General features: G+C 42.5%; 1 protein-coding gene across 1 annotated transcript; it reads right to left on the bottom strand.

Annotated features, from left to right (window-relative positions):
- Nucleotides 1-23,666: 23,666 nt before the first annotated feature.
- Nucleotides 23,667-23,876, bottom strand: LOC308280095 (small ribosomal subunit protein uS14-like; the record flags this gene model as incomplete). Its single annotated transcript, XM_080720357.1, has 1 exon — nucleotides 23,667-23,876. The coding sequence occupies one exon, from the start codon at nucleotides 23,874-23,876 to the stop codon at nucleotides 23,667-23,669; it is 210 nt and encodes a 69-aa protein (XP_080576483.1).
- Between the last annotated feature and the right edge of the window lie 1,680 nt (nucleotides 23,877-25,556).

Raw genomic sequence — 25,556 nt, 5'->3', positions numbered from 1 at the left:
GATTATGGATCCCACTGGGAAAGATGGAGAACGAGCGTCCAGCGATCTCCTTCTCCTTGAGCCCTTTTAGCAGACATATGTCCTGCTGTCTCGGAGGACTGAGGTCCGTGGCTCATACACTCTGTGTGTGTAGCCTGTGTGTGTGTGTGTGTGTGTACACAATAGCTCTCGCAAATAGCCGTGCGGTGCAGCGCTAGCCACGCTACACGCTAACAACAAGGTTGTGCGCGGCACCGCACGACGGACGAAGTATGCATTGCGCGGCACCGCACGACGGACGAAGTATACATTCACTACTAACTGATACGGCCCCGCCTCCTTCTCAGACTGTTTGAAGAAACACCACGTGACCTACTGTATCATAATGTTAATTTTCGGCCGGTGTCGCCAGTCCTTTAAGTAAAGATTTCGAGTACGCCACTGATGACGTCAAACACCAGAGGGAAGTCAATAATAAAAACACATCTATAACAAGAAAAGCATGAAACGCCGCGGGGCTTTGATGTGTATTGGAAGCAGCTCTTCAGGATTCAAACATAGGCATAGACTAGACGGAATTACAGTCTCTGCTGGCTGTCTCAGTAGGGTCTTCGTGGATCACTCATTCCACATCGACAATTTGAGAGTTTGAAAATAAAAAAAATAAAAAACTACAGAAACTTTTCACACATCGACTGTGAAAGTTTCATTGGCCTCATTTATTATTGAGTGTATTTCTAAACCCTTTCCAAAGGCCATACATTCTGACACCGAGGCTTTCATGCGTGATGCACAATGTATTCCTGTTTACTCAATTTGCCCCAAAATGTTAGACAGAATAAACAAATTCCTCAAATTATGATAGATCATCAGGTCAGTTATGGTGATGTGTGTCCGTGCGTGCGTGTGTGTGTGTGTGTGCGTGCGTGTGTGTGTGTGTGTGTGTGTGTGTGTGTGTGTGTGTGTGTGTGTGTGTGTGTGTGTGTGTGTGTGTGTGTGTGTGTGTGTGCACTGTGCCTGTTTTTTTATAGTAACTAAAGTTCTCAAATAATTGCAGTGGAGTAAAAGTACAATATTTGCCGCTGAGATGTAGTGGAGTAGTAAGTAAAAGCACTGAGAATTGGAAATACTTTAAGTAAAAGCGCCTCAAGATTGTACTTAAGTAAAAGTACTTACCGTATTTTCCGGACTATAAGGCGCACCGAACTATAAGGCGCACTGTCAATGAATGGTCTATTTTCTAACTGTTTTCATATATAAGGCGCACCGGACTATAAGGCGCACATAATAGACGCTACCATTGTGTTATGCATCCAACAGATGGAGCTGTGCTAAAGGGAATGTCAATGTCAATGAATGATCCATATATAAGACGCACTGGACTATAAGGCGCACTGTAGTTTTTTGAGAAAATTAAAGGCTTTTAAGTGCGCCTTATAGTCCGGAAAATACGGGTAGTTACTTTACACCCCTAAAGGCCAAACTGCAGGGATCACAAGCCGATCACTGGAAAATAAGTGATGCAGGCCCCACGTCTGGATGAAACATCCAGACTCTTTTGTTGCTGGGTGGGCGGTTGGCTCCCTCCTCAGCCCTGACATTCATAATCAAATGCTGACATCTGTCATCGCTCCCTGAGGGGCCTTGTCTGTTGTGATTATGCCTCTGATAAGGCATATAATTGCATAATACAGTGCACACAGATGAGTCACACAGTGACTTTTTTGGGACTCTTAAAACTGTGTTCGGTGTAGCCTACTCTCTCGTCTCGTTTAAAGGAATAGTTCCCCCCTAAAATTACTTTTCTATTGATTTACTCACGCCATGGAGACTTGAGTTCAATAGTATTTTTGTTTTATTTGTCGCATTCCTGGACAAAAAAATGTATTACGCCTATAGTAAACTTACCCCCAGAATCAATGGGGTGAATTTATCGTAATCAAAATATTGTCTTAGGAATGTGAAAAAAAAAAACTAAAAACTAAAAACTAAAACATATTCAAGTCTCCATGGCGTGAGTTATCAACAGAAGAAAAAATACTTTTGGGGGTGAACTACTCTTTTAAGGCAGGCTCGTGCAAACTTGCCTGCACACAAGCATCCCAGATGCAGATGACTGGTCAAACATTTTTTTTTCAATCCAATAGTTTTAAAGATATCTTAGGACTGACAATCTGACTAACAAACCAACCAAATGACAGACAAGTAAAGAAAGGGGAAACAAAGAAAGAAAAAAGAAAGACACACATTCAATCTTGCGACAGACAATTTCACTTCCCTAACTGATTAAGCGAGAAGCCTCTGAAAAGAATCAGTATTTTTGACATTTATCATAGCCCTATCCTCGCTGGGCCGCTTGGCTTGACAGGTGAGAGGTGTTTATGCCGTGTAGCACATCAATCATTCTAATGGCATATAAGGACAGGCTGCTGAAGGCTTAAGAGCTTACAGACTTGCTCTACGGAAGAGATAAAGTATGCATGTATCTGTTTAACAGGGAGGTCACATACTGTAGCAGGACCTCCAGGGGATGGACATTTGTTTTGACGGAGTTGTTATGGAAAAACTAAGACGAAAAAAAAGAAAAAAGAAAGTGGTCAAAAAACACTAACGAGATCTTCAATGTTTTCAGGCCAAGGAACCCTTAGCTGAGAGAGAGATGAAGCAGGGACCCCCAGATTCCATATACGGTAGTTTCATCGTTTGACAGCACAATCATCAGTGTATTTTGGATTCATGCCAATTTGTGTTTTCAGATGTGTAACCACTTGAACCATCAATACTTAATAAACTTGACCTTTCACTCTTTTTCCCCTCTACACCAAACCTCTTTGCTGAAAATAGCCGATCTGCAAGCTCACAACGCCTTGCAGCGCAAGATCTGCTATGTTTGGCTAAAGTATATGGAATAATTCAATGATTAATACAAAAAAAAGAAGAAGAAAAAAAGCTTCTATCACACAAAGATTTGGAGGACCCCTTAGATTAAATCATTTTTACAATGATAAATACAAAACAAACGGTTTTGGACATATAAGGTTTCCACCGACAACAACGAAATATAACTCATGTAATTGGCCCACTGGCTTGTCACTTTGTCACAAATCTTTGAGTCGCAGCAGCGCTATAGAGAGAGATCTCTCTCTATAGCGCGCAATGAGGGCCTCTCAGTCTCCAACTCTTTTTCCCGGGCTGAATCAGGGGCCCAGCATGTCCCTGGCGGCTGGTGGCAAATTGAAGAGGAGTGAAATGCGCAATGTACAACTCACAAGGACAAAAAGAATGAACACACCAGGCCACTTGTGAGGTACACAGACAAGCAGGTGGCACAGGTCAGCTGGGGGGGACGTATCTGGTACGACCTTCCAAATGAAGCCAAAGACTCTGTCTCTGTCAGCACCTGAATCCTCCTGGAGCGGAAGCTTTTCACCTGGAGAAAAAAGTAATCTGCAAGGAGGCTGCCGGACCTCCCTGCCCACCGCACTCCTCCCCATTTCCACTTGAAAGACTGTGTCAGTATGAGTATAGAGCAGGGGTTTTCAAAGTGGGTGACGGGGCACCCTGGGGTGCCGTGACGGCAGTCCAGGGGTGCCGCGAGGTAATTTGATGATAATTGTAATTGATCTGGACACTTGAAAAAAAATATTTAGTATAATTTTAAACTTGAAGTACAAAGTTATTTTCAGTCAGTTCTAACCAAAATGCCTATTATCTCAAGGTTTTCCTCGCAACATAGGCCTAATCACTAAAATATCGTCACTGTTGGGCAGAAACCTCGTATCTCCATGTTTCAAATGTGTACGTCTTTTGCCCTGCTTCATCATACAAAACTAGTGAAAACAGCCGATCTACAAGCACACAACGCATCGCGATGCGAGGCATTGTGTGCTTGTAGATCTGCTGCTTTCACTAGTTTAGTACATTTTATAGATGATAAATACAAAACGAACGGTTTTGGACATACAAGGTTTCTACCCGACAACGACGATATGCTATAAATATAAGGTGCTGGGAGTGAAAATTATAATGTAGGGGTGCCTCGGATGAAAAAAATATTCATGGGGTGCCCTGAGACAAAATGTTTTGGGAAGGCCTGGTATAGAGACTACATAGAGGTACAGTATGTCAGGGCTTCTCAAAGTGGGCGCTGTGATGCCAGTCAAGGGGTGCCGCAGACAGGGACGCCTAACTTTGTCGCCGGTAGGGGGAGACAGTTTTCGGGCTTCACGTGCCACATGGTTAACTGCAGGGCTTACAAGCATCGATAGGCTACTGTACATTCACGTCATAGATTAAAATAATTTGAGAAATCATAGCAGAACATACAGATGATGCACAGACAGACAGCCTGCCTGCCAGGTAGCCACACATGTCATCAAATCAAATCACCACACACAACACCGACCGGCGTGCTTCTGATTCTGAACCCACATAATAGCAACCAATGGCAGCCATATCTCATCTTAAATGATAACAACACGAATTGGCACGGCGGCCAGGCAGGTAATACTGTAAAGGATTAAGCTGGCTCAAAAGTCATAACTAAACTCACCAACAAATTCAGTCACCCCAACCGTCCAATGTCCAAACAACATCATAATCCTGATTACTCAATCCTGCAAACTTTAAATTATTAGTATGACAGTCTTGTATCAAGGCTACAAATTACAAAATGTGTCCTACAGTTGGACAGTCTGATTTGACCAATTCAACATGTTATTTTGGGTTTCAGGAACAGGACAGGAAACACTGCTGAGCAAGAACAGTGTTGCCAGATTACATGCAAGAGAAACAAGCAACCAGGTCTATGAATACATGCCCAAATGTATCGCTTAAACAAGCAAGACCTGGCAACACCACTAAGACCAGTGTTGCCAGGTTATATGCGAGAGAAACAAGCAATCAGGTCTATGAATACATGCCAACATGTATCGCTTAACAAGCAAGCTATCCCTGGCTCCATTGATCAGGCGCCTGTGGCCGCAGAATAATCTGATAATGTTTGGAATTCATCAATATCATTACATCAATATCACTTCACTATACTTAGTAAAACAGATCTGATTTGCACTGTATACTTGATGAGTTCTTTTTCCATCTACAGCCAACTCTCTTCACCAAAAATAGCAGATCTACAAGCTCACAACGTCAACTCGTCACAACGTGATGCTATTTTTAGTGAACCTTCCCCCTCAGAATAGGGATGCTGGGGTTCAAGCGGTTAAACATCAAGTATAAAGTTATTTTCAGTCAGTTCTGATGGAAACGGTTGGTTCACCATGACAGCCTACTGCTCTACCGTATCTCAGGTGGGAAGATGTGCATATTTACATCACGTAATATGATGTAAGATTCTAAAGATTAAGAGTGTAATTCAGCTGTGCCGTGTTTTTTTACAGAGGTGCCCTGGATCTAAAAAGTTTAGAGTAGAGGATGTTATAGTAGGGTTGCAGTGCATAAACCAACCATTGCAAAGACACATCTGATATCAGTGGTGCAAAAACCATAGACATAGCCTGAATGCTTGACCCATTCAGCGATGTGGTCCAGTGGCTCTGTTATGTCGTGGGGGGGCATTTTCTTTTTCTGGGTCGACTCGTCCCTTTAGACACAGAGGCTATTATGTTCACCGTGAACTTTTTTTTTTTATCCTGATATGGTTTCTTCCAGGATGACAATGTCCCCATCCACAGGGCATGAGGTGTCACTGGTTTGATGAGTGTGAAAATGATCTCAACGCAATCGAACACCTACATGGGAGATTTTGGTTCTGACGTGTTGGACAGTTGTACACTCCACAACCATCTTCAAAACACTATATGAGGGAATATCTTTTGTCAGAAATGTGTTCCATCCCTCCAGTACTGTAGATTCCCAGAAACTAGTGGAATCTGTCGATATACAGTATTTTAAACAAACATTTCCAATCATACTGCATTGTCTAGCCAGTATTGATTCTCTCACTGACTGTGGCAATAAATATCAACAATATAATTCTTTCTCAACATTGAACTGTTGCATACAGCAGGGGTTTTCAAACTTCTCTGACTGTAAATAACCTTTAAATCCACGGCACCCCTGAATACACTGTATATTTTTTTAATCTTATATTAAGCTACGTAAATACGCACATCTTTCCACTTGAGATACGGTATGTCACAGAGAAATATTTGTTTCAAAAAAGGACAGATTGAAAATAACTTTATACTTGACGTTTTGAACCACTTGAACCCCAGTATCTTTATTCTGGGGGGAATGGTTCACCAAAGATAGCCGATCTACAAGCTCACAACGTGTCACAACGTGATGCGTTGTGAGCTTGTACAGCAGCTGTTTTTGGTGAAGAGAGTTGAGGTAGATGGAAAAAATAACTCATCAAGTAGGCCTACAGTGCAAATCAGGTCTGTTTTACTAAGCATAGAGGGTCTACTGTAAGAGGTTAAACTAAAGTGATATTGATGCATTCCAAATATTATCAAAGAAAGTACTCTGAGGCACCCCTGGACTGGCATCACAGCTTTACCCACTTTGGGAAAGCCTGGCATACAGTATGCCACACCGTAGTCGTAGTGGATCCCCCTCTAAACAGCTGAGACAAAGGACAAGAGCCAAGAGTGCTAAAGACAATGCCAAAAAAAACCCAGAGATACCAGGAAAGGAAATGACTCGTTTCATTTTAAAAAGCCAATATCTATTCACAAGAGAAACATAACAAAATGGATGCTGGCATGGCGTGCGATAAAGGTTCGTATAATCCCTTCATGCATCATTTTAAGTGACACTCTGCTCAATACGGACGCCCTCTTTTGGGAAATCAATATAAAAACAGTCTGAACAAAACAGAAGTTTGAGGTAACAACGGAAGATTCATCCAAACTAATAGCTACAGTGACAGCACACAGACACACCTGAGGTCTGTCCTCTCTTTTTATTTCCTCTCCTCTTATATGAATCGCTATCTCCCCTATTGTATTTTCTTTTGTATTGGGTGGATGGTTGGCGTACTCAGTGAGGCTATGGGTTCACAGCACCGTATTAATGAAAAACAGAGCCTGCACTAAAAACCATTTATCAGGACGTTGTGAGCTGGCCGACAGAGGAAATGGTGGTGGGTGCCCGTGTGCCCCTGTGTGTGAGTGTGTGAGTGTGTGCGTGCGCGCGCGCGCGCGTGTGTGTGTGTGTGTGTGTGAGTGTGTGCGTGCGCGCGTGTGTGTGTGTCTGTGTGTGTGTGTGTGTGTGTATGTGCAGGGGTTCACACCAAATTCTGGGCCCTGTGTACAAAGATTCACTGCGGGCCCCCCATGAATGTTCTTCATAGGGGGAGGGGGTTTAACCCATTTAGACGCATTATTACGCATTATTTTGTGCTTTAACTATTGACAAATAGCAGATATACAAGCGCACAGCTAGGCACTCTGTGCCGCATTATTTTTTGCTTTAACTATTGAAAAATAGATATAATAGCACACAGCGCGGCACCGAGTGCTGCGCTGCGAGCTTGTAGATCTGCTATTTTTGAAAAAAAGTCTTTGAATATTTCAAATCCTTCTAATGTTTTTTTGAAAAACCTATGTTTCTATGTCCATGGTGCTCAAACTATTTCATGTCAAGGACCACCAAAATGTATACTATTTAGTTCCAGGGACCCCCCAGAAGCAATTTGAGTTACACACGTTCAAAAATACGTATATTGAAAGATTTGCACACATTTTCACGACTTTTCAGAAATAGCAGATCTACAAGCTCACAGCGTGGCAGCTCGCAGTGGCAGCTCACAGCGCGGCAGCTGTGAGCTTGTAGATCTGCTATTTTTCAATAGCTAAAGTAAAATAATTAAGGCCCCTCCACCGTGGGCCCTAGTAACTCAGTCCCACTTTCCCCCCTTGTGACAACCCCGTGTGTGTGTGTGTGTGTGTGTGTGTGTGTGTGTGTGTGTGTGCGCGCGTGTGTGTGTACAGTATGTGCGTGTCCGTGCCCACATACCGTGCGTGCATTTCAGCTTAAGCGTTGACTCATTCATCATGGAGGGAAAGGGCCTGAACCCCAGCTGCAGAAGGACACCGGAGGACATGCGACATGGGAACATGTGCCTGGATGGAGGAGACGGTAGGGAAAAGGGAAATAAATGAATGTGAATGAGAGCGAGGGATGGGGAGAAGTGTGTGTGTGTGCGTGCGTGCGTGCGTGCGTGCGCGCGCGCGTGCGTGCGTGCGTGCGTGTGAAAGACTTCTCATACTCCATGACAGCACCTTCCGCACTAAGCTCGTGAGGCCATGACATATCACCGCAAAACGTAAAACAAACAAAATAAATGGATTATGCATGACTCTGAGGAAGATGCAGTATATCGAAATGTCACCTTAATAAAAAAAAGAAAAGGCTTACAATGAATCGCCAGAGCTGCTCCAGTGGGTTTGTGACGTACCGGACGGGCCTTTACCTGGCTGAGCCGTGACAGAAATCCGTTTCTTACGCAATGTCACAAAAACTGCCACTCATTGTTATTAACAAAGCGGCAAAAAACACTCCCATAGGGTGATATTATGTTTTCTATAGACATTGTTTTGTATATATTTTAAACATGCAGAGATATTTTCTGCTGTGTGGAAAGGGCCATTAACTTCAAATCAACCTAATATCTCATAATTTCTGGAATTTAATATTGCTATCACCAAGTGTAATAGTGGATAATAAAGTAGGCTTATGACTAATTGCTATGATTCATGCACTCTAGCTCTCCACAGTTTTCTGGGCATATTTACTGTATACTCCAGGTGGATGAAGTGTTATAAGTAACTCTAGTGTTATACAGTATACAGTAAGGGGCTGTGTCCACTGTTTGACCCCCGTCTATATACACCAAAGCACTCTCCTAAAAACACTTGGGTTGAAAATATTTCAGCTCAAGCTTCAAGCAGCCTCAAGCTGAGAAAAAACAATAGACGCTGCTGGTGTTTCCAAAAACACGGCGCTCCCGTTGTAAACAATTCACCCTTTGTAAGCCTTCTGATTGGTCCCTGACTGACCAACCAGCAGGCTCTTTCTGCCTTGTCCCGCCCTGGTTCCACCTTTTTTATGTTGAACTAGCTAAAACATCATTTTTGGAGAAAAAAAACATGCCTAGTCACTATACTGCACCTGAGAGGCTCCTTTTTTTCTGAAACCAAGTTTAAAATGAGAATTGAACACACAAAATAACAATAAGAAGCAACTGAATTTCAATGGTAGTGGATGGAGAGAAAGGACTTTTGTCCCACCAAGACACAGCAACCAATGGGTGCGAAGAGGGGCGGGGCAACGGGCACGACTTGACAAAGGGTGAATTAAAAGCCTGTGCTGCGTTCAGGAAAAACAATATAGTAGACCTACTACTGTATATGTGGATGAAGTGATAACGTGTACTATAACTTTGGTCTGTACTGTATAAGTACCATGTGGATGAAATGTTACATGATCAATTGTGGAGTTATAGGGATCATCCCTGACTGACATTCCAGTAATACCACGCCTCAAGCCAAGGAGGGTGGTGGCATAATAAGAGATATATAAAAAAGGAATGCAATGGAACACAATGGAATGAAGGTGAAGTGCAGCCTCAGCAGAAATCGGCGCAAAGGCAGAGAACAAAGAAGACTCCCGACTGCTAACAGCTGGCTGGGTGTCACCCAGGATCACCAGAACCCTTCTGATCTTTGTAATGTATTCAGGTAATTACTGATGTTTGGTGGCAGTGGGGCCAACCAAAGCCAAATGTGTTGTGCATGCACGCACGCACACAATTCTTTCAATAATAAGACAATGTTATAATTAGAAAACATATTTAGCGTGCACAGTGTAACTTGGGAGTGCAACATCATCAGGGACAATGTGAAGTTGGCGGCTGCACGCGAGTCAACAGCATGTGGAAAGTCTCATTTCATAACTGTACGTCTGAGACCAATATGTGCCATGTGTTTGTGCTGATTGTGTTGTGTTGCCGCTCATGATTATGTGTGCATCTTTCTACTGTCTAGGCAGAGAACGCTCCCTAGACAGGCCATCACCATTCATTTCGATAATACGCCGGATGGTAATTCATGGGTTCTTAGAAAGTTAAGCACTGTGAAAAGGCATGAGCCTTGAGTGCACAGTGTTATGCTGCACTGTGCATAGACAGTGAAACCGCAATAGTGATTACCACACCATGTAGATTTTATTTGCTACTTAGTAAACAAACCTTTACCTTTGAATCAAACATTTCTAAAGTGTTTCCATGTATTTATTTATTTTATTTACAGATGAAAGCTGTTAAATAAATAATTCTGGTTTCCAAAATTATAGATTAGGAAAAATAAAACGAAAATCTATTTTCAATGGTTGTTTAGTACTGATTTGAAAGCCGATCCCTTGAGGCAATACAGTTTGATTTACTTCAATAGCTATCCTAAGAACATTTTCACAAATTACTTTTTTGAGTATCAGGTAACATTCAGGTAACACTTTTAAAAGTAATTTACATGAGACATAAACCGGCCCAGCCAACACTTTGACCAGAGTTCTGTGACATAGTCAAGATCCTATAGGGCAGCATGCAAGGTGCTGTCCGGTAGACTATGTGACCTCAGCCAATAGACCGGAATATATTTGGTCTCCGAGACTATGAATTGGTTTAGATTCGCACATGACATTATTTGACTTTCAGCTTAGATAATTGTACTTTTTTGATCGTGGATTTTTGATCTGACATACGTTTTTATTGTAATCAGATAATTTATGTTTGTTCTTCTTTAAACCTGTGGTCATGCTGAAAGCTGAATAAACATAAAACACACAGTAAAGTTTTATGAAATATACTTGATCGTCAGTTTGTGCATAAACTTCAGGAGATTAGAGAGGGAGGCAAACAGGACACTCACCTTTTACACCTGAATGGTTTCATCTCCATTCAATGTGATCAATCACCATGTAAAGGTGCTTCATGTCAGATCCTCAGAGAGGTCAACAAGAGACGGTTTAGGGGGAAGAGATGAGTATGTTCAGGAGGTAACCAGATTGCTCGTCCCAAAACACGAACGCTCTGTGGGGCGGTTTTTGTATTCTTGTATTTGTTTTACTGAGGATAAGGTTAGAAATAACTTTAGGGTTAGGCATAGTTTTACTGAGGTTAAGATTAGGAATAGGGTTAGGTTTTGGCACCGTTTTACTGAGGTTAAAGTTAGCTTTAGCCGCTTAGGCAAGGTTACGTTTAGGAATACCAGGCAGAGACCGTTCTACCGTTCCGCCAGATAGACACCCGAGGTGACTGTGACTTGAAAACTCATTGATTGGCTCCCCCCCCATGAGGAAAACAAAGAGGTCAAAGATGAGAGGGGAGCATATTAACCCATGTCATGGAAGCCAGCTTATTTTCAAAGACTTGCCCTCTTTATTATTATTGGTTTTTGTGTTATTATTTCTCTGAAACCACTACAGAATCAAGAGATGTTTGTGTTTGCTTGCCTTGCCTATGTTTGCAATAAGGAATTGAGGTTTCTTGCCATGTACCAATTTGTTGTTGCATTTAGAGAAAAAGGTTTTATGATTTATCTTCACGGAAAACAATGTAAGATGTTTAGATAACAAGAATGCATTCTATTGTTCCCCTGCGCTCTCAATTTGTCACTGTCACTTACATTGTGATAGCATCCAGCAGCTACACTGTATGTATTATTCCCCTGTAAGCAGTTTACCTTCTTGTGTGGTTTATCCTCATCACTGATGTATACTAAATGTATAACTTAGATGTTTTTGTAAGAGTTTGCAATAATCTCTTAAGCACCAGCCTGCATTGACCGGCGGATCCTGATTTGGCACACAATTTCTCACAGCTGTGCTGCTTTAAACTCACAGTATTTCACCTTCTTTCGGTTTTCACAGTTTAACGACCCCAAAGCCAGAGGCAAAATGTGTAAATGACCACAAGGACAGGTTGATTCACACCCGGGAAGATTGCATACTGTATATCCTGGAAGAAAACTCCTGGACACAGCAGTGAATTGATGATGTGCAGAGATAGTCCTGTATCCTGTATATATCGTCACTGTCGGGCAGAAACCTTGTATCTCCAAGTTACAAATGTTTATGTTTTTTCGTAAAGTGAAGCCCTGCTTCATCATACAAGCCTGTCGCACAAAACTAGTGGAAATATCTGATCTACAAGCATGCCTCGCGGTGCGAGGCGTTGTCTGCTTGTAGATCATATATTTTCACTGTTTTTCCGATCTTGTGTGATATCATGAACCATCCAGATCTCTGGGAAAGGTCTTCTTTCTGTCCCTAATATAAACGTGGGGAAGCAGCATTTAGTTTTTTATGCACCACAATGACCACATATCTGGAACAAATCCCAGAAAACTGCAGGTCAGCTGCCAATCTTATTTCCTTCAAAACACTATAAGACAGTTTGCCACTGCCTTTGATTGAGTTACTTTTCTTTTTCATTCTCTTCTGCACTGTGACTGTACCTGTTATTTTTTTCCCTTTTTTTGTTTTATGCATCTTAAGGTCATTGTATAATTGTGTTTCCTTTGCTTGATGTTCTGTGTAAAGCACCTTGAATTGCCTTCTTGTTGAAATTCAAATAAAACTGCCTTGCCTATCATGTTGTCACATCTATACCATCTGAGACCCCTCTTCCAACACCCATTAACACGCATTAGCCTAACAAGCCATGCATGGACCATCAACATATCACTCCCTCAGCCTTTTGTATATGCCATTGAGTTGTTCATTGAGTTGTAGTGATCTCTTCCTCTTGTATCTTCTTCAGTCTGACACATACTGTATGTTATACAGCAGGGGAACACTCAAATAATTCAAGGAGTTGTCACACTAACTATAGCCTCGGGAACCCAGGCTTTCATTCAAGAAAGAAACACCTGAGTCAGCCCTAGCCTCGCAAGCCATCCCGAGCTACGTCATCACCAAAGTGCTTCCTTTCTCGCAACAGCCAGACTCTCCTTTTGGAGAGTCTGGCTGTTGCGAGGCTAGGTCAGCCCCCCTGTAACTATGGCTCCGGGGGACCACGCCTATACCTGGGCGAATAAGAATGCAGAGGGGCGGGCACACATATCAAAGACAGACAGATCAAAGATCAAATACGGAGCTGGCGTTTGATTCCAGCGCAAGTTGTATCCACCCTTAAAACCTGCCCGCTTATTAGGCTACACTAACTATGATAAATTAGAAGCACAGATGCAGGGGTTGAATGTTAGTGGAATTCAGACCTACTGTAGGCGAAAATACAACACAAAACCTATGTTTGTGCTTGCCTGCATATGTGCTTGTGCGTGTGCATTTGGCTGGTGGAATTGATACCTATAACTACTGTAGCTTAGAGAGAAGCTGCTGCACAGGCACTGCACCTTGTTGCCAATGTCAGTCTAAAGCCCATTAGCTGAGAGAGAATGTTTATTTCAGACATGTAACAAGTTAAACCCTCAATACCCTCGAAACGTGAACTTTGGCTTTGTACTTACAGTAGTTTGCCCCGTCTTCCCTCTACACCAAACCTCTTTGCCGAAGAATAGGCGATGCTTATTTTTATTAATGGAATTTCTTAGATGTGTTTCTTTGTTTGTTTGAACATTTATAAAACTAGAAATTTGATATTGCCATACAGTACATGGAGATCTGTATCTGTCAGTCCTTGCACACTGTCGGAGAAACATATAAGCAGAGACACTCTGTTTCAAAGGAGAGTAGGCTAATGTGAATTTCCGTGGGAAAATTAAATGAATGCACAAAGTTGTCTAAACACAAATCAAAAACAACACTCGCATTTGAAGATGAAGCATCAGAAGAGAAACCATCTCATTTGTCACCAGAGGTAAACAATCTACTACCACTAATAATCAGTGTGCGGACTTCTATTTTTTACATTGCCTATTCCACTGTTGGTCCTGCACAGAACAGCAGATGAGCCAGTTTTATTGGTTCTTAAATAATCTTCCTGTTCTTTTGGGAGTAGGCCTATTGCTTTTTTTAATTTTATTTTTACTAGCGCTATGAGCATTTGGGGCATGTCTGGCGTTCAGAAAGCATGGCCGTTTGGAAAACCACTCATCTGATTGAATTCACAATCAACACTGCACACTCAATAGTGCATGCACCAAGTGTGAAGTCAATCAGTGTGAAGTCAGTCAGATTGAGTTTACAGGATTCGCATGAGATACGGTCAGACAGATATATTCAGACATTACAGACATAAATACATAGACATTCATGACATTTATAAATAGATGTTTCATACTGGATTGCCAATTTCAACATTTATTTTTCCACTTTCATGAAGGCACCCCTACGAGCTTTGCAGTCTTAATTGTCTATCGTGCATCAGCAGTGTTTGGGATAAGTGTTTCAATGGGACTCCATCCAAAATCCTGTTGTCGATATGAAATTGGTTCGGAGACATGGAAGGCTCTGAGGAGTCTTTAATCCTCTCACGCTACAATCAAATACTGCTTCCTTCCAAGACTCTCCTCATAAGCTGTAATGCCTTACAGCGATTTTGGATATTAAATCTGAATCAAAAACAATTAGTGAGTTCTCAGAAATGTGTTATGTGTTTAAGTTGATGCAGCATTACATAGATGCTCAAACATGGTTAGGCCTCATAATGCATAATCTCTAAAGATTTATCTTTGCAGACTATTTGACCACTACCTGACCTCTGGAAATGGATCATTATGTTTATGCTGTGTGGCATAGTATGACGTCAAGGTTGTTCCATCGATTTTCTGCCTGTCTGATCTGCGTCAGGTTGTAATTTTGGTGTCTTTTGCTCCTGTCACCGTTTGTGGGTTGTCCTTGAGAGTAAACATAAAGGTCAAAAAGACATTACCTGGGCACTTCAAAAATGACTACCCAAATAAAAGATGGGTAGTCATTTTTGAAGTGCCCAGGTAATGTCTTTTTGATATAGTTTGTCCTTGTTGAGCACCGACGAGTCCTTCTACCAATAACTGCTGGCTGAAGCGCGCAGACATCTCCTACTTGTAAACATAAAGGTATCATGACATCAAATATCTCTCTCCCCCCCCTCTCTCTCTCTCTCTCTCTCTCTCTCTCTTTTATATATATATATATATATATATATATATATATATATTAGGGCTGTCAGTCGATTAAAAATTTTAATCCCATTAATCGCATGATTGTCCATAGTTAATCGCACGATTAATCGCAATTAATCGCATATTTTGTATTTGTTCTAAATCTACCTTAAACAGATATTAATACTCATATCAACATGGGAGTAGACAAATAGCCTACTTGCTTTATGCAAATACAGCATATTTATTATTTGGAATAATAACAAATACTGTCCCTAATAGGCCTGACAAACATATAACAACTTGAGAAAATATCTGCTTCCATTAGGACAGATTAATAGTGAAAGGACCACCGCTCATCGAGGTGCTGCATGCCTGAAGGTCTATGACCAAAAGCTTGCACTTTATTAACTGAAAATAAAGAACATGATTTTGCACACTTTTGAGTGTGCGGAGGCTCCCTTAAATCTTTCGTTAGGAGAGATTTAAAATAAACTTGGCATTCAATCACTAAACCAGCATTCCTATTCTAAGGGGATATTCACCAAAAGTAGCAGATTTAAAAGCTCATTACAAGATGCTAGTAGATCGGCTATTTTTGGTGAAGAGAGTTGGTTTATATAAATATAACTCAAGTACAGTGCAACTCAGGGGTGTTTTACAAAGCAAGCATGAGGCATTAGAGGGTCTGAATTGGTTTAACTTAAGTAATATTGATACATTCTAAATATTATCAAAGTATTCTGAGGTACCCTGGACTGGTATTATTGGGCACCCTAGTTCCCTATGAGAAACCCAGCTGTTATGATGTAGAGTGTACTAGAGACACTGATGTCTCGTTGGGGATGTGTGGCACACAAGCCATAGTCAGCCAGACTTGCCGGATTTGGGCCATAACAGGGCCCAAACCTGTTTGCCACTGAGGCAGCCAACTGGTGACAATCTTAACTGCTAACCACTGTATGTGGGTTCTCTGGCCGTTGTTGCAAGCATTTGGTGGTCACTGTTAGCATGTTGGTGCTGGGGTCTGGGGAGGCAGAGCACTGTATAATAAAGGACGTCGTAGGCTACTATGTGCTCGTGTACAAGTTGGAGTGCTCCTGTTCTTGGGAGCGTGTGTGTATCTGGGGCTCGCGCTGTATGCAGATGTGCCGTTTCAACGCTTCGGTATTTGATGCACGCGACGCCGTGAGCAGTGATATTGTGGTTGTCTGCTGCAAAAATCTCCGCCGTTTTGTCTGTCTCATACATAGAGTTATGGGGTCTCATACTATGACTAGCCCTGCTGCAAGCCGCATCACACACTGACTGACTGTTGTCAGCGCATTCGCTTCCTCACTCTCTATACTACGGAGCGCACCGAGGCTCAAACATCAGCTGCGTTAATCGCACGTTAAAAAAATTCTCGGCATTAAAAGGATTTCTAGTTAACTAGATAATAGCGCGCTAAATTCGACAGGTGTAATATATATATATATATACACACCAGTAAGACGCCCTAAGGGCGAGAAGCGACCTCACCCTTTGCGTGCATATGGGTGCTTTGGCATGTATTCACCATATTCCTGGCCCTGCCCCCGGCTTCCTGTTCATATCCTGAAAGAGGCGGAGGCTGAAAAAGCTGTCCTGAAAAACATCATTTGGTTTCCTGTGTCCTTGCTCACTATGTGTCGTAATGTGACACATTGTGAGCTTGTTGATCTGCTATTAATGTAAATGTAAAGTAGTAAAACTGAGCCTAGTTGCTTCTGTTGGGCTTATTTCTTTGGCAAAATCTGGCAACAGACAATACCATGTCACTTCCTTACTTGGGAGGAAGTGAAAAGATGTTTTTGAAGCAACACACAGAGAAAAACTCTCTAGCGCCCTCTGTAAAAGCCAGGCAATGGCTGCCTCCATAGAGAGAGCCAGGAATATGGTGAATACCCTTCTGCTGAGCTCGTCGAGTCATCACTGCGATGCCAGAACAGGTCAGCTATATCCATACAGTATATGGAGTCTGTGAGGTAGAGCGATGGAGAAAGCTGTCTGCGGTTTCTCTGGTGTTGCAGGCCAGAGCCTGTACTTCAACAGGGTGCACGGTTCGGGTTCACACTCGCAGAGACTGACCCTGAAGTTGCACAGCTGGCCTACCACAGGTCAAAAGGAAAGGCAAACTGTTACTTTCGTATTCTTTACTTTTGTCAATTAAATTAGCATCAACAATTAAGTGCAGATAATGACATGAAAGTGTTCTATTTTTTTTTGGAAAAGGAATAACTAGACATTCAGTAATAAATCCTAACATTAAATGTATTGCTTCAAAACAATTTCTAGAATCAGAATCAATCTTTATTGTCACATCACATTACAAGTAAGTGGGTGAAATTCTTGATTGTGTAGGCTCCACAATGCAGTTAAAATAAGTTATAATATGGCCTTGTATTTAATAGGCATCGCCTATTCTTCTATTTAAACAAACCTGTGTTCACAACTATTTTCATGTCCCTTGTGTATGGGAATCGTGGTCCTCTTTTAAACAAAGGGAACAAAGGTGGATCTCTCATAGTATGTTTGCTACAGAATAAGGACCAAAGATAAATAGAAAATGCAATGATGTGTAGTTTGGATCAACTTAAAAAAAAGAAAAAAAGAAATGCTGTATATCAAAATGTGTCACACAGACTTAACATACATGTTTTACTCTAAATCAGGAATATATACTAACATTCCATTTCTCCGGTTGGTGTAATGAATTTATGTGTGTCGCTTTCACACAACTTTCACAAAAAACACCAGTGCTGCTGCATTCAAGACACCTGTATTCAGCAACTTGGTTGCTGCAAATGGGGCATTCATTTGTTGATGGTGCTGCAGATTGGAAGGAGACCTGCAGCATTTGAGTCTTTATGGAATCCCAAATGCTAAGTTCTCTCCGCTTTGCCTTTTCATATGCGGTTAGAAGTGAACGCGGGTGCTTCTTCCAGCTCTTCAAAACAAAGGGGTGGTTGATGGGGCAGAGTCCATTTCAGATGTGCTGGAATGTGAACAGCAGTTTGTTACAAATTAACTTTTAGCCCCACCACCGATGGTCTTCCGTATATATGACCTTTATCTTCTTTGTCTTAAAGTTATGTTTTGGCATGATGACAGAATAAGATTTTCAAAAAGGGAGCGAGATCTTCAGGACTCTGCAAAATGGTAAAAAAAAACGACACTAACCAAAAATTTTCAGAGGTAAAACAGAAGAAAAAAGATATGACCTGAAGGACCTCCAACAATGACTGTTATAGACAACCCCACTATAGAACATTTCATAGGAGTCTTATATTCAATGTCTATCCAATGTCTATCCAACAGTCTACATATCCATTCGTAGGCAATATAGTATTATCCATTTAGTAAAGACAAAGACAAAAAAAGGCAGAAATTGCATTTAGAAGTTGCATTTAGCATTTCATTTCTTTTCTGTTCAGCACAAGATTTCCCCAGCACACACAGACATTGCCAAATATCTCTGACAATTAGTGAAGTCAGATGTAATCTACTTCAATATGTAGTTGGGCCAACTAGTTAACTGGTGTGTATTTTTATTTTAGTACAACTTACATCAGAATTGAGCAGTGAATCACACGCTGGGAGGCTGTTTTCGCACTTTCATGTTTTTCTTTCTTCAAATGCATGTAATGTATTCTCCAAAACACTTGATGGCTCCAAATTGCTTCCAGTCCTACCTTGGCATGTGCCAAAACTGAGCCACTAGGCATTGACACCCTTCCTTTACCCCCTCGACTATATTTGGCCATTAAACGGTATGTGCCAAATTTGGACCTGCGTTAAGGCGTTCCCTTGTCACACCGTTTACACAAAAAGGGTGTTTGTCCAGTGTGGACACGCTGGTGCTTCTTCAGAGAACCTAATTCACAGAAACCCTTGTCACACTGTTTACACACAAAGGGTTTTTCTCCACTGTGGACACGCTGGTGCCTTCTCAGAGAACTTAATTCACTGAAACCCTTGTCACACTGTTTACACACAAAGGGTTTTTCTCCAGTGTGGACACGCTGATGTGTCTTCAGGTGACCTAACTCACTGAAACCCTTGTCACACTGTTTACACACAAAGGGTTTTTCTCCAGTGTGGATACGCTGGTGCGTCCTCAGATTCCATAACACACTGAAACCCTTGTCACACTGTTTACACACAAAGGGTTTTTCTCCAGTGTGGATACGCTGGTGTATCTTCAGGGAACTTAACATACTGAAACCCTTATCACACTGTTTACACACAAAGGGTTTTTCTCCAGTATGGACACGCTGGTGTGCCTTCAGGTTACCTGACTGAGTGAAACCCTTGTCACATTGTTTACAGACGAAAGGTTTTTCTCCACTGTGGATACGCTGGTGTGTCTTCCGAGCACTCAACACACTGAACCTCTTATCACACTGTTGACACCGGAATGGTATTGCTTTGGTGTGGTCTTGCTGGCGTTTCTTCCGAGTCGATACCTCAATGAAGCTCTTATCACATATGAGATTTTCTTTCCTGTCATCAAAAGCTTCTTTACTTCCCCTGGCTGAGTTAAAGGCCTCGCAAGATCTTGGTTGGTCTGTGTCTCCTTGTTTCTGGCTGGTTACACAGCTGGTGATTTTCTCACATGAAGGTGAGGAGAGCTGTCCGTTGCTCATCATTTGACAGTAGAGGTTGTTGTGGCTCCTCTTCATGTCTTCATGGAGGAGGAGTCGGACCTGAGACGTGAAGGCATATGGACACTCAGAATTTGAGACCTGCGTCTTGGAAGATTGGTTCATGGTCATGGTTTGGTTTTAATATATTCTCTGTCAATCTCTTCCCCCCTCTAGTTTTCTATGTCTCTAGAAATCCCTGCCTCTCTGCCTCTCACAATTCACTCTGTCTGTAAATGTAATGCCTTTCACTTGGTCATAGGCTACTCACACTGTGATGTGATCTTTAAAAACTGCGTCACATCTTATTCAGGTTGACCAGTAGAGTGCTGGTGTGACGTCACACAATGCAAACCGTTGACATCATTCCTAATAACACCGATTTGCACATCTGACATTTGCAATTCATCCATCGTGAATTTAGTATAATCATTGAAGCAAGTGATGACCAAACTCAAAATAAAGGGAGTTGCTATAGTTTCATAAAATGTTTTTATTGAGTACATTCCATTAATGTTCTGCAAAGCTTGACCAATGCCAAGCTGTGCGGGACTGACATACGTACACACAAAAGCCAGATATAGGAGCAGTTAGCACTACTGCTCAAAAATATACTGTATATTGAAAATATATTCAAAATTCTATCCTTATATTTTCTTATTAGCAAACAAATCTAATTAAAATAGACACATCACAGTATGACAAAATTCATTTTATTACTCTAAGTCCTTGCCAAGGGGTTGGTTATGCACAGTATTATGAGGGATTGAATGAAGGAGTCTCAGAAGTATTGTTGGAGAACCCAGACGTATCAGTGAGGTCAGTCACTCAACTGCAAATTTGGGCACTATTTCAGCATGTGGTTGTGTTACCATGGTGGCGACGCATGCGCAGTATAGAGCACAGACATTCGGCAAATGAATAGTTATTATATATTTGCCACAAGGTTTCTGAACCACAAGGTTTCTGAACTCAATTAGACCCCCAAAAAATCAAACCTCGGTTCGAAGTGAAGCGGTGAATTTTTATTCTATGTGTTCTAGAGCTATGAAATCTGTGTTCTAGATCTATACATTCTGTGTTCTAGATCTACACTTTCTATGTGCTTTAGTTCTATATTTTTATGCATTCTGAATGAATGAATGATTTTGTCTGGAGGGCCAAATTGTCATGTGAAGCTTGACCAATCCTCAATTCTGCATGCACAGGACATGTACGGGACAGACATAGCCACTCCTTGGAAGCGTCTTTCACCGCTTCAAAAACGGAACTTTGAACATTCAGTGGATTTTCTGTGGTCTGGGGTTTTCTGAATAATTAGACTCAGAAAAGTGAAATTAATATCCCCGTCTTTGCTGTTACAGGGGGGCAATCCCACCCCCTCTCCTCCCCCCACAGTGGGGGCGGAGCAGAGGCGATGATTGACAGGCAAAAGCTCTCAACAGCGACACCCGCAGACAAGAAGTATATATTTTTTATATGTCTGGCTTTGTGTGTATGTATGAGTGTTTGTATGAGCACGGAACTCCATCTATGGAGATAATAACTAACGTCACGGACAGAACGGCCCATACAAGGAGATATGCACGTCTGTTGTGTTTGACACTATGCGAGAGAGCACCGCTCACCTTGCACTTGTGCGATTTTTTTCTAAGGCTGTAGAATACAGAGAGAAAAAATCACACTTGTGTGAACTGAGCGGTGGAGGCTGCGTGTGTGTGTGTGTGTGTGTGTGTGTGTGTGTGTGTGTGTGTGTGTGTGTGTGTGTGTGTGTGTGTGTGTGTGTGTGTGTGTGTGTGTGTGTGTGTGTGTGTGTGTGTGTGTGCGTGCGTGCGTGCGTGCGTGCGTGCGTGCGTGCGTGTGTGTATTTGTGTGTGTGAATGTGAGTGTGAGTGTGCCTAGCTGGCCTGAACAACAGCGCCCCTCCCTTAACATGTGTGGTCAGAAAAGGTATAGCAGCCAGGCTACATACACCACAGGCTACATACAGACAGACAGACAGACACACACACACGGATACACACACGGCCACGCTATGGAGACGGTGTGACCACCGCTCAAAAAAACTGTCATGGCTCACTGGAGTGGATTTTTAAGTTAAAACCTTTTAATACTTGTTTGAAGGACCAACCTTTATGTTTTGTGTCATGAAACCTTTAAAATGCAGAGTTCATCAGTATGTCCATATGCATACATCATTATAATGTTCTTATTTTGATAATAATACCCAATTACTAAATGTGAAGTCACCAGATTTTCATCAGAATAATATCGAAACTTTATTTTATACCGTGGCTAAGTAGCTGATCTACATCAAAATGTGTCACATAGCCACACGTGAGCTTGTAAATCTATTATTTTAGACACATATTGGAGATTAAAATGTATTTGCAGTGCTGAATTATTACTTGCACCAGCAGAGCGTGCAAGTAGGGTGATTGTGACCGTCAGGTCGCAGTTACTATGAAAACCTGCAGCTCATGTCCGTCCACCCACAGTCAGCTGGGCCACTCGTCTCCAACAAATGGCACCAGAGCACTACTGGAGAGGCACGGTCCAGTCACTATAGCAGGCGGCCAAGATGGCGGCGCAGGCACATATCAACAACTTCTCTCAACCGCTGTCGACCTGATGGTGTGTTACATGTGATAGCTGTCTATGGGTATCTGGGTATTGTGGAGTCTCACCTAAATGCCCCCGGTTAGGTAAGGGTACAGGGCCAGCCAACATGATGTCGTCAGAGCCCAGGACCTCAGGCAGGAGAGCGGTGCTATTTCTGAGTTAAATTCATCAAGCTAGCCAATGGCGTCCTGCAATAACCTGACTTGCGTCAGATGGTGGCAGTAGTGCGTAGGCTACCGCCCTACTTTACCATCTGAGGTCTCTTGGTGGGAGTTGATAACGCTCGTAAAGCCCCGGGCCGGACCAATCAGCGGCAGTTACGGGCGGGCTCTGAGCGGCTCTGAGCCAATAGAGTCTGATTGCAGACCACGTGGATGCAGACAGGCCAATATGAGTGGTTGGAGTTGGCACTCCCAGACTGTGATAGAGAGACGGCCACATCCAATCACCTGCCCCTTACAGGGGTGCCACATCCAATCACCCCTTACATCGAGTCTGCCCGAGAGGTCCCAGATGTAAGGCAAAGCGTTACGCACTGCTGCAACTATCTGGCGCAGTCAGGTTAGTCCTGCAAAGCTTGGCCAATGGGATCGGATATTTTACACAACAAACTTTGAGACGTTTGTTCCAGGATGTACAGTAGGCCATATCTAGGCCTGGTGTAGCCACGCTTCAGTTTACTTCAGGCCCGGACATTTTTTTACAGGTTTTCCCCCAACTCCAACATCTGGACAAAGCCAGATATTGGAGCTACAGTATATAGCTGCTGTTCCAGGAGCACCGCTCAAAAAGGACAGGGCTCGGATGTTCATGGTGTGGCTGGACCTCTTCCTCATCACATTCTTTCCCTGTCAAACATTATCATAATGCTTTGATGAGTCAACTGATTTTCTGTCTCCTTTTTGATTATTCACTTTGTCAAATCTGTTGTTATTGAAGAGCCCCACTTTGGGAAGAATTTTATTTTGTGTTTTGGGGAGAGTCCCTGAATAATTAACTTTTTTTTGTTCAAACTGCAAAATCTGCTTTCTGTGTGTTGGCTTGGGTCTCCAAACTGGCTTGGGAACGCCTCGGTATACTCCCTGAGGGAGTGGAGGAAGTTGCTTAGGATAAGGAAATCTGGAGGTCTCAGTTGGAACTGTTACCCCCGCGACCCGATTCCGGATAAGTGGTTGAAGATGGATGGATGGATGGATGGCTTGGGTCAGAATTCACAGTATGTATGTGGTGAGTGCACAAGTTGCAAGTTGGCACCTCGACAGAGCGCAGTCTAGTTCCATCCTGGTTCTCACCTTGCTGACATCACTTCACCCAGCAGGCAAGTGTCAGTTTAGTCCAGCTTAACAAAGCCGATGTCATTAGCATATTGCCTGAAGCACTGGCGGCAGATGTTGAGTCCGTATTTACGGATCAGACCATGATGGTTGGAGCAGATCCGGCAACATCGGGATCCCTTGCCATATTTACGGGGGTTACTCCAGTAAAGCTTCTGATGGCCCTTCTTGTCACTCATCTTGTCACTTTCGTTCTTGTCACCCATCTTGCCACTTCTGTTTGAAAGGCTGGAGGTCGCAACTTTAATATGTATGCAAGAGGTATTGACAAAGCACTGCTTTTATACCATTCGGCTGTGTTTGCCTTCATGATGATGTCATTATGTGCCATGCCCAAATATGGAGTTCTTTGTCTGTCATGCCCATATATATATATATATATATATATACTACTAATAATTGACGCAGAGACCTGAATTATTATCTAGGTATATATGGGCTGCATTATCTAGATTAAAGAGTTAGATGGCAACAGTCACTGTTATTAACAGTTGGCATCTATTCTCAATACCACCATAGCGAGGGATTATAGTAAATCGCTTTTTCCCTCTAATTACTGTCATCGGATGTTTCACAAAACACCTTGATGGATAATTCAATATTCTGTTTTCCATTCATATTTCATAAGATGAGTGATTATAGCCGATAGTACAAAACAAAAAATCTTTGAAGTAATGAAGAATGTTTCTTTTCTTTTCTTTTCTTTTTATTATTATTAATATATATTTTTTTTAAATACAGGTAATATCACCAGCCTTTGCAGTATTGTGTGTCCATCACGGGCCTTCACGGGCAAGGTGTAAGGGTATGGGTAATGGATGTTATCTGGCAGCCCTGCTGTGCGCTCCCCAGTGTGGAAAGCAACGCAGAAAGATAAACAGAAAGAACAAACACATCACTGTATGGCGGAGATGCAGGGGAGGGTTGGTGAATAGTGAATACACACTCTAGAGGGGTTTTTAAGGCGTGATTATGGATCCAACTGGGAAAGATGGATAACCACGCCCCGGACTCATTTTTGAAGCTTGTGATTGGCTGAACCGGACGTAGGGAGCGCTCCGTTGTAGTCACTTGGACCGCGCGAGGTGCACCAAAACCGAATTATCATGGCGTTTATCGTGCGCTTGCCCAGGCCTTATGGCCTGGGCATAAATATAACGATTGCATTCACCACGGCTTCGTAACTCGCGCGGCCGGCCCTGGCCCGCTCTTCGCGGCCACTGGCGCCTGCGGCGCTCGGGGGCGAAGAGCAGGACCAAGGTCCGCTGGCCTTCGCGCCGCTTGCAATGTCGTGGACAATAACTGAAAACGAGCGCTCTATGCCGTTTCCATCCATCTTTCCCAGTTGGATCCATAATCACGCGTTTTTAAGGCTAAATAGAATCAGAATGATATTTGTTGCCAAGTGCACAGGAATTTGACTGTTATTGCCAATACCAACGTGCATTATGTGAACAAAGGTGCATAAGAAAGGACCGATTGGCCCATGGCAAGGGCGTAAGGACCCGCCGCCGGGCCCCATTGCGAGGTTTTCACCACTATCAACTAAGGATGGGTATCGTTCACCTTTGAATCGATACAATACCTTTTTCGATACCTGGGAATCGATACGACACCCTTTTCGATACCATTTTCGATACCATTTTCGACTTTTTATTTAAGTTTAACTTCAACACGGAAAGAGTGGTGACTCGCTGCTGCTGTAGAGCAGAGGTGATGATGATGATCACACAGTGTGGCGGAGCGGAGAGTATAGACGTTGGATCATCATCATAATAATAAACATTATAGGCTATTGTCGGCTATTTTCCACAGTAACGACTGTAGCCTACTAAAGCAGTCATTAAAATCTCAGTAGCCCAACTGTTACAGATGCGACAGGCCAG

Source organism: Nannobrachium achirus (genome assembly GCF_963921795.1).
Source record: "Nannobrachium achirus genome assembly, chromosome: 24".
Classification (NCBI taxonomy): Eukaryota; Metazoa; Chordata; class Actinopteri; order Myctophiformes; family Myctophidae; genus Nannobrachium; species Nannobrachium achirus.
Note: the sequence above shows the minus strand (reverse complement) of the source record. Positions and strands in the feature narration are given on the sequence as shown.